The 10294-nt window shown below is 36.5% G+C and overlaps 1 protein-coding gene across 1 annotated transcript; it reads left to right on the top strand.

Annotated features, from left to right (window-relative positions):
* The first annotated feature begins 8237 nt into the window (after positions 1–8237).
* LOC106083942 (uncharacterized) lies at positions 8238–10071 on the top strand. The gene is made up of 2 exons (XM_013247270.2): positions 8238–9941; positions 10007–10071. Exons 1-2 carry the CDS (start codon positions 8307–8309, stop codon positions 10019–10021), a joined length of 1650 nt encoding a protein of 549 aa, XP_013102724.2. The 5' UTR covers positions 8238–8306; the 3' UTR covers positions 10022–10071.
* Positions 10072–10294: the final 223 nt, after the last annotated feature.

Here is a 10294-nt window from a genome sequence, read left to right as displayed (position 1 = left end):
CTGAAGAGTTTCCTCTTCTTCCTGATGACGCATGGCAAGTCAGATAATATCGTGAAAACAGCAGACGACAAACTGGACTTCCGAAGGGATATAGTCAATCGTATTGTCTCCAATCCATCACTGAAGGATGCCAAAATAACTATGGTCTTAAATGCCTGTCGTGGCGGTATCTATCCTCAGTATGCGGACTACTTTGATTTGGACAGCATTAAATACTCCGATGGCCAAGACAATGAATTGCCCCCAAATGTTGCACTCATGTACAGTGTTCCTGATGGTGTGACCAGCCTTCGGTGTACTAAGCATGGCAGTCCCTTCATCATGAGCCTTTGCAAACATATTCGCAGACACAACGATTGGCGAAAGATAACTGAACTTATCGATCGTGATCTGCGGCAAGACATCAACTTTGATGGCCTTGAAAAAGTTCCAGAATTTTTAACATGTGATCCGAATAGGGAGCACTGTATTTTCAAAGAACTTTCCAAGGCCTGTAATGTATTAAAATTAATTGTCAAAATTGTCCATGATTTCAAGGAGATGGGTATAATTGACCCATTTACATCGGAAGATCGAAAAGCCAAGAATCTCTTCTTTATTAGCGGTGTTTGGAAAATTATCTATTCCCCCTTGAAGGTATCATTTACGGAGCAGTATTTGGCTAACGATTTGGATGAAGACGGTTCCCCTATGGATAACGAGGATTGCCTAGAGGTATGCAAAAAGGTTTGCCTACCCAGCCACAATGACCAAGAGTAACTGAGAAAAATTTAGGAATTAAAAATTAATAAAAAAAATATTCGTTTTGATTAAATTTTTATACATGACATAAAATTCTTGGTGTGTGTGTGTGTGTGTTTTTTTTTTTTGTATTTTGCAATGCACGATGGGCCCTCAAAATGGCTCATAGTTGATTTATATCAATTCGATTTTAATCTATAGTAAAATTTACAAAATCTGATTACGATTTCCGAAACATCCAAATAATATTCCATGTGGACAATATTCTAATCCCGGCACGGCATAGCTGTAAGCACCGCACAGGCTGGAACATTGAGGTCCGATCTGTGTGGTGTTCATTGCTGTCACGAGAGGCTTAGCTGCGAGCTACCGGGCCCGTTTACAGGTTGCGGATAGAGGAATGCCCCATACGGAGTAGCTGGACAATCAGCGGTATCGAGCGGAGAGGCTGGGTGGCACCGGCTCTTGCACAATTGGAGCCTTGAAATAACCAATGGCCACCTTGTTCCCGCGGCGATCGGTTCTTTGGACCGGAACGAGCTTTCTCACACAGGAGCTTCACGACGATCGCCACCACCGCATGACAATGTGGCTACGACAACAACAACAATATTCTAATGCCACTCGCTGTACCTATTAAAAGCTCAAAATGGTAAATCGAAAGATCGGTATGCAGGGTAACTGGCACGAAATGTTTTTGATTGAAAAAAAAGTAAAACCGCGTCAAGTTCGGCCGAACCGAATCTAAGATACGCTTCACCATGGATGGCATTTGTCAAATTCTTTGCCCGTTATTCTTTTATAGGCAAACAAAGGATAATGGATAAGAATTGCTATTGGAGTTATCTTATTTATAGACCGATTCGGACTAAACTTGATTTGGGTTTTGGAGACCATAGCAGAAGTCATTGAGCAAAATTTCAGAAAATAATTACGCCCGATAGAGGCTCAAAAACTAAATCGGGAGATCAGTTTATACGGGAGCTCTCAAATATTTAGACCATACTTGGATGGTGGAAGTCAAAGCAAAAGGCGCTATGAAATAAAGCCCCAATGGAATAAAGCCCTAAACTAAATATGAAAAAAAGACCCCTATACTAAAAATGAAATTAGGCCGCAACAAAATAATAAAACACCCCAAACTAAAACGAAATATGATCCCAACATTTGGGGTATTATTTCATATGTTATAAAGCACTAAGTTAAAAATAAAATAATGCCCCAATAAATAATAATAGTAAATGAATCATTTGTTCCCTGTATGAAGACAATTCTGAGTAAATAAATTGCAACAAAGATATATTAAATAGTTTAAATAAGGATTTAGTAATTTTCAATTGTTACAAGTAAAATAATAAACAAAAATATATAAAAATTGTCAAGTTAACCATAAGCATTTGAACTTTGGTCTATTTTAAATATAGGATTTGCAAAAAAAGTAAACGTAGAGAAAGAATAGATTAGGTGAAGTAAGTACCTACTAATACTTCACCCAATTAATTCTTTCTTCAAGTTCACTTCAAAGTTGATAACGTAATGAAGATATTGAAATGTTGATTAGCAAATGATGAATTAAAATAAAACAAAACAAGAAGTCAAGATCCAAGATTGGTTTACATGGCAGCTATACCAGGTTACGAACCGGTATCTGTTTCGGACTTTATTTCATAAGCCATTTTTTTTTCAATATTCAGAAAATGAAATAAACCCCAAACTTAAGTACATGAGACAAAAACAACGATAATTGGGGCGTTTTTATGGGAGTTTATTTCATTTAAGAGATTATTAATTTCGTTTTTCAAAAATTTTAGACATAATAGAAAAAGTTGGAAATTCCGACAGATACACTGGACATAAGTCAATCGTTTAGTAAGTATTATGAGTTTCGAAGTTATTGATCAACTATGAACTTTTTACACATTTTATATTAACCAACTTTAAGTTAACAAAGAAAACTTTCTTAGTTTTTCGATCGGTATTATGTACAAAATATGGCTACATTTGAAACAAAAACAATAAAATACAATTGAGCACAAAGATTATAAAATGTTTATAAGAGCAGATGATTCATCATCTAAGGGACGAGTTAAAATGAAAGTAAAAGAAAGAGGTATTGAAATGTTTCTAACCGTTTCCTAATCATTTTCTTCTCCTCTTTTTAAACATTTTATACCCACCACCGAAGTAGAGGGTAAACTCATTTTGCCATTCCGTTTGCAACACATCGAAATATCCATTTCCGACCCTATAAAGTATATATATTCTTGATCAGCATAAAAATCTAAGAAGACTTAGCCATGTCCGTCCGTCCGTCTGTCTGTTGATATTACGCTACAGTCTTCAAAACTAGAGATATTGAGCTGAAACTTTGCACAGATTCTTTTTTGGTCCATAAGCAGGTTATGTTCCCAGATGAGCTATATCGGACTACATCTTGATATAGCCCTCATATAGACCGATCTGATGATAAAAGCCACATTTATTATCCGATTTTACTGTAATATGGGACAGTGAGTTGTGTTAGGCCCTTCTACATCTTTCTTCAATTTGGCCCAGATCGGTTCAGATTTCGATATAGCTGCCACATAGTCCGATCTCTCGATTTAAGGTTTTGGGGTCATAAAAGGCGATTTCGCCGAAATTTGGGACCGTGAGTTGTGTTAGTCTCTTTGACATTCTTATGCAACTTGGCCCAAATCCGATATCTCGATTTAAAGCCTAGGCTCCATAAAAGGCGCATTTATAATCCGATGTCACTGAAATTTGACACAGTGACTTATGTTAGGCTTTTCGACATCCGTGTCGTATATGGTTCAGATCGGTTTATATTTAGATAAAGCTATTTAAAAGACCAATATTTTGTTTTACACAATTGAACAATGACTTGTACTTATAAGTATTTGGTCCAAATCGGAACATATTTCGATATAGCTGCTATGGGGCATAAGGTTTGCATTTTTCACCGGATTTTGACGAAAGGGGTTTTACATATATACCCGAGGCGATGGGTATCCAAAGTTCGGCCCGGCCGAACTTAACGCCTTTTTACTTGTTTTGTTATGAAATAAGACCCCATTTTTGGGTCTTAATTTGATTTTCAGTATGGGCCTTATTTCATACCGCCTATCAAAACCGATATAGCTCATTTCCAATCCCAACCGACCTACACTTATACGAAGTATTCGGACTTTCGACAGACGGACGGACATGGCTAAATCGAATTAAAAAGCCATGACAATAAAAAATATTGCAACACATTGATATTTCGATGTGATACAAACGGAATGACGAAATCAGTATACCCATATCCTATGGATGAGGGTAAAAATATATTTGCATGATGATGATGAACTTCCTTTAGGGGTTATTAAAAAATCGGTTTCAATCGCGAAATTAATTGTACCAATTAATTGTTTATTAAATCATAACAATGATTAGATCAATCACAGTTTTTTAACAAATAATCTTATATACCCTCTACTATGGTATCGCGTTATAGGCAAAAAATAATTGATAAGAATTGGTATTCTTTTGGAGCTATATCAGGTTATGTACCGATTCGGGCCATACTTGGCTTAAATGTTGGAAACCATAGTAGAAGTCATTGTGCGAAATATTAGCTAAATCAGACAAGAAATTCGCCCTCTAGGGACTCAAGATGTGCAATCGGGAGATCGGTTTATATGGAGGCTATATCAGGTTTTGGACCGATTCAAGCCACTTGACGAGCATGTTGGAAGTCGTAGGAGAAGTCACTGTGCGAAATTTCAGCCAAATCCCATAAAAATTACACCTTCTAGAGCCTCGAGACGTATAATCAGGAGATCGGTTAATATGGAAGCTCTATCAGGTTTTGAACTAAATGGGCCGTACTTGGCACATCTGTCAAAGAATACGTAGAAAAGCAGATGTAATTGTGCCTCTTAATAGCGTAATACTTATCCGAATTAAGCTCTCTAAAAGCTCAAGAAGTATAGTCAGGGGATCGGTTTATATGGAAGCTATATAAAAACATGGACCAATTTGTCCCATTTACAACCGACCTACATTAATAAGAAGAATTTCAGGAGGTTAGAAGTAATCGTGCTCTCGACAGACGGACGGGCGGAAGAACATGACTAGATCGACTTAAAATGTCATGACGATCAAGAATATACAGCGGTCAAAAAAAGTATTCATCATTAGCAAAATTGATAATAAATTCACTTATTTTGGGTAATTGAAGAAAATTTAAAGTAAACAAATAATGCAGTTTTATGCAATAGTTTATTTTTCGTAATATGTTTTAAAATAAATTCAAAAAATAAATTTAATTAGCGCAAAAAATGCAATTTTATATAATAACACCAAAAACAGAACAAAAAAAGTATTCATCATTGATGTGCTATCATCAAAGTCAAATTCAAATATTATTTGGGAATCCCCCTTTTCTGTTTTATTTAGTAAAGGAGGCTTTGCCCTTGACAGCAAATATTTAATTTCATTGAAAATATAGTTTTTGTCAAAATGGGTCGTAAGCAAAACGAGTTTTCTGATGAGGTAAAAGTTTTGATAATAAAACACCACAGGAATGGTTTAACTCAAAAAACTATCAGTGAAATATTAAATAGACCACGATCTACTATACAATCCATCATCAGAAAGTGGACAGAAACGAAAACTGTTGACAATAAACCAAGATCTGGTCGACCAAAAGCACTTTCAGTTGGAGATGTGCGTTGGCTAGTGCGGCAAGTTCAGAAAACTCCGAAGACAAATGCGACCATTCTTCGTAAAAACACTATGGAATATTTAGGGAAGGAAGTTACTACACAAAAAATTCGAAATACACTCAAAAGGCATAGTTACAGAGGAAGAACTGCACGTAAGAAGCCCTTTATAAATAAAATAAACCGAGTGAAACGGCTAAACTTCGCAAAAATGTATGTAAAACAGCCCGAATCATTTTGGAAAACAGTCATTTTTGCAGACGAGAGCAAGTTTAATCTTTTTGGGTGCGATGGAAAGGTCATAGTGTACACAAAACCAAATACAGAGCTTGAAGAACGAAACACAGTTGCTACTGTAAAACATGGTGGAGGTGGTTTAATGGTTTGGGGGTGTATGGCGGCTTCAGGAGCGGGAAATCTTGAAATTATTAATGGAGTAATGGATCATAAGTATTACATTGACATTTTAAAGAGGAATTTAAAAGATAGTGCTGTAAAACTTGGGCTTGGTAATAACTTTCAATATTATCAATATAATGACCCCAAACATTCTGCTTTAAATACCAAGATGTGGATGCTGTATAACTGCCCCAAAGTCATTAAAACTCCTCCTCAAAGTCCCGACTTGAACCCAATTGAACATCTTTGGGAACATCTCGAACGCAAATTGAGAACGCGCAATTTTTCGAGCAAGAGTCAAATGCAACAGGTGATAATGGAGGAATGGACTAATATAGACCAAAATATAACCGCTAAATTAGTCCAATCGATGTCAAACCGTTTAAAAGAAGTTATAAGACGCGGTGGTCGAATAACAAAGTATTAATTTTTTTAAATTATGTTATTTATTTTTTTGTTTTTTTGCAATGATGAATACTTTTTTTGTTTAATTTTTTGTGTTCAGCTGTAAAATGGCCCTTTTTGTTCCAATAAATACTATTTTTTTCTTTAAAAACAATGAAATTGTGTACATATATATCACACAAGCACTACTGCATCATTAGTTTAATATGTTTTTATTCCAATTGTCTTTTGTAGACTTATTAAAAAAAAAACATTGAATGATGAATACTTTTTTTGACCGCTGTATATACATTATGGGTCTTAGACCAATATTTCGATGTGTTACCAACGGAAGGGCGTGGTTAGTATAACAGAATCCTATGGTTAAGGTTATAAAAACAATAGAAATTTCCAAGTAATTTTATAATTGATTAAAATAAATTATTTTGAAATTTGCAATTATTTTGAATTTCAAACCGATTATTTAGTATATATATACTTTGTTGGGGGCATACTAATGTCGTCATTCTGTTTGTAATTCCTCGAAATATTTGTCTAACACCCCATAAAGTATATATATTCTACATCGTCATGACATTTTAAGTCAAACTAGACATGTCCGTCCGTCCGTCCGTCTGTCGAAAGCACAGCAAAGAGTAAAGCTAGCCGCTTGAAATTTTACACATATACTTCTTATTAGTGTAGGTCGGTAGGGATTGTAATTGGGCTACATCGGTCCAAGTTTTAATATAGCTGCCATATAAACCGATCTGGGATCTTGACTTCATGAGCCACTTTGGCTGAAAATCTTATCCGATTTGGCTGAAATTTTGCATGATTTTATTATGACCTCCAACAACTGTGCTGAGTATGGTTGAAAACGGTTCATAACATGATATAGCTGTCATATAACCCTATCTGGGGTCTTGACTTCTTGAGTGTCTAGAGTGCGCAATTCCTATCGGATTTGGCTGAAATTTTGCACGACGTGTTTTGTTATGACTTTCAACAACTGTGCTAAGAATAGTTCAAATCGGTCCATAACCTAATATAGCTGCCATATACACCGATCTGGGGTCTTGACTTCTTAAGCCACTAGAGGACACAATTATTATCCGATTTGGCTGAAATTTTACATAAGGTGTTTTGTTATGACTTTCAACAACTATGCTAAGAATAGTTGAATCGATTCATAACCTGATATAGCTGCCATATAAATCGATCTGGGGTCTTGACTTCTTGATCCTCTACAGGGAGAAATTCATATCCGATTTGTCTGAAATTTTGCACGACGTATTTTGATACAACTTCCAACAACTGTATTAAGAATGGTTCAAATCGGTCCATAACCTGATATAGCTGCCATATAAACCGATCTGGGGTCTTGACTTCTTGAGTCACTAAAGAGCGCAATTATTATCCGATTTGGCTGAAATTCGGCTTCTCCCATGACCTATAACATACGTGTTGAATATGGCATGAATCGGTTTATAGCCTAATACAGCTCCCCTATAAACCGATCACCCTATTTTACTTCTTCAGCCCCTTAAGTGCGCAATTCTTACAAGATTTGGCTGAAATTTTACACAATGACTTCTACTATGGTCTCCAATATTCAATATTCTTTTATCCTTTGTTTGCCTAAAAAGAGCTCGACAAATGTGATCCATGGTGGAGGGTGTATAAGATTTGGCCCGGCCGAACTTAGCACGCTTTTACTTGTTTAATCTAACGTGTGTACCATGTGAAGCCGAAAATTACGACTTTTTGGAAACTTATGGCCACCTTGTTAAGAGGTTCGTCTTATCTGCTCGCTAGCACTCTCTCGGTTAACAAAGATTGTTTACTACTCGACCAGTCTGTCCATAGACGTTCACTCACTTTGTACGAGCAATGGCAGAATTCCGTAAAGATATCTCTCTCTGTTAAAAACTGACATCCAAACAGGCTTTTCCCTAAACAATAAAAATTGAGAAAATCAGTATTTGCTTGGACTTTGTGCACAACGCTTGAAAGATATGGTACGCGTATTGTTCACATATAATGTGATAATTAAAAAACTTCGTTTTCACAATGAGAAATAACAGTCTTAAGGAACTTTTGGATCAATTTGGCTTGCGCATCAAGGAGTACATAGTAAATTGTCCCAAGCATCCATTGGATGGGGATGAATATTCACCTTTGTTCAGACACGGTGATAACTATATAACAATTCTTTTTCTGAGCTACAGCTGTTTCGTTGGTTACCCCGACGAAATCCGCAAAGAGCTCAAGCAATCGAAATACATTGGCTATTCGTGTATAACCGTTCTACTAAATACCGACTGCGATTGTCGCAGCATTATGTTGCAGAATGTGCTTAGTGCCATGAAGTTGAATCCACATCTGCGACATAAATCCAAATTAGTATTGACCACTTATGTTGTGCAGGAGAAATACCGACGGATGAGTCATAGGCGACATGACATCTACACCTTTTTCAAAAAGTATTTTAAAAGATTGGATAAAAATGGGGTGAAGTGTTCGAGAAGCGGGCTGTTACACCCGAATTTAGAGAGTTTTGATGATGTGGAGCAGAAAGACAACAATGAATTGAACGGTGTTGATCTAACAAAATATCGGCCCAAGCCCAAGAGTGTGAAAATTAAAAACGCAACCAGCAATGATCGTCATATCTTGAGGGACCATGTTATCTTTCATCACCTCAATGTGGACAATGCGGTGTTAATGCAGTGCTTCATTAACGACCCCTTGGACAGAATGGCAGAAACAATGTTTCTAAAGACCCAGGTTCTTGACGATCCTATGCGTTCGATGCAGCAGGTATTGATGGAAAACGATCAAATTTTGGGCTATTTTCGCATAATACAGGCCTCTACAAACACCGATTTCTACTTCTGCAGCATCAACCCGGCCTTTGCAATAATATGCAACAACTACTACTTTACTAATCAACCTGAAAAGAAGTGGCGCAAGGGCAGCGAGCAGGATGTCAAGCGAATTATAAGGACTCTAAAGATTGAGGGAATTTCTCATATAATCATTCAGGACTGTCAACGCGACAAATTGCAACGAATCATTGAGTATTTCGAAAAGTTAGACTGCAGGATTTTGAAAAATTTTCTTTTCTTCTTGATGACACATGGACAAGCGAATAATGTCGTTGAAACACCAGACGATACACTGGATTTCCGAAAGGACATAGTAAATCGTATTGCCGCCAATCCATCGCTTAAAGATACAAACATCACTATGGTATTGAACGCCTGTCGCGGAGACATTGATCCCATATACGCCGATTATTTTGATATGGAAGAATTTAAATACTCCAGTGGTCAAGACAAGGATTTGCCTCCAAATGTGGCTGTTATGAATAGTGTCCCCGATGGTATGGCCAGTCTGAGGTGTGAGAGACATGGCAGCCCTTATATCATTAGCCTCTGCAAAAACATTCATAAGAATAGCGATTGCCGCAAGATTACCAAGCTAAACAATCAGGATCTTTTGAAAGACGAGATGCTAAGTGATTGGAAAGAAATTGCCGAAATTGTTTTATTTGATAAGCACAAAGAACACCGCATTGACAAGGAGCCGTTTAAGGCCCCACCCATACTAGATTTAATGTTGAAAATTGTACATGATTTAGAGGAGTTGGGCATATTCAATCGCAATGAGGAATCTGGTCGCCAGGCAAAGCCTTTATTCTATGTGAGTGGTGTTCTTGAATCGAATCCCGAGTCGGAAATATCATTTGTTGACCATTATTTGTCTAGCGAATTAGACGATGAGCAATGTCCTCTGGACAATGAAGAATGTCTCGATAAATGCAGAAAGATTTGCAGTCAAATTTGAATTTTTTTTTCAAAAAATAAACATTGTAAGCTTTTATAGCAATAAATTAGTTTAGTTTATAACACCATATCTCGCTAACTAAAATATTTTATACAAAAAAGAAACAATTTTCGAATACATACAGTGGTGGAAAAAATAATAGGGACAACAGTTCCTAAGAACAATATTGAACAAAAAGAGAAAGAAAACATGATTACTTCCATTCAAGG

The sequence above is a fragment of the Stomoxys calcitrans genome, chromosome 2, assembly GCF_963082655.1.
Source record: "Stomoxys calcitrans chromosome 2, idStoCalc2.1, whole genome shotgun sequence".
Classification (NCBI taxonomy): Eukaryota; Metazoa; Arthropoda; class Insecta; order Diptera; family Muscidae; genus Stomoxys; species Stomoxys calcitrans.
Note: the sequence above shows the minus strand (reverse complement) of the source record. Positions and strands in the feature narration are given on the sequence as shown.

Bases quoted from the DNA above. Each gene is read 5' to 3' on its own strand.
- LOC106083942 (XM_013247270.2), top strand. From the start codon at position 8,307: ATGAGAAATAACAGTCTTAAGGAACTTTTGGATCAATTTGGCTTGCGC.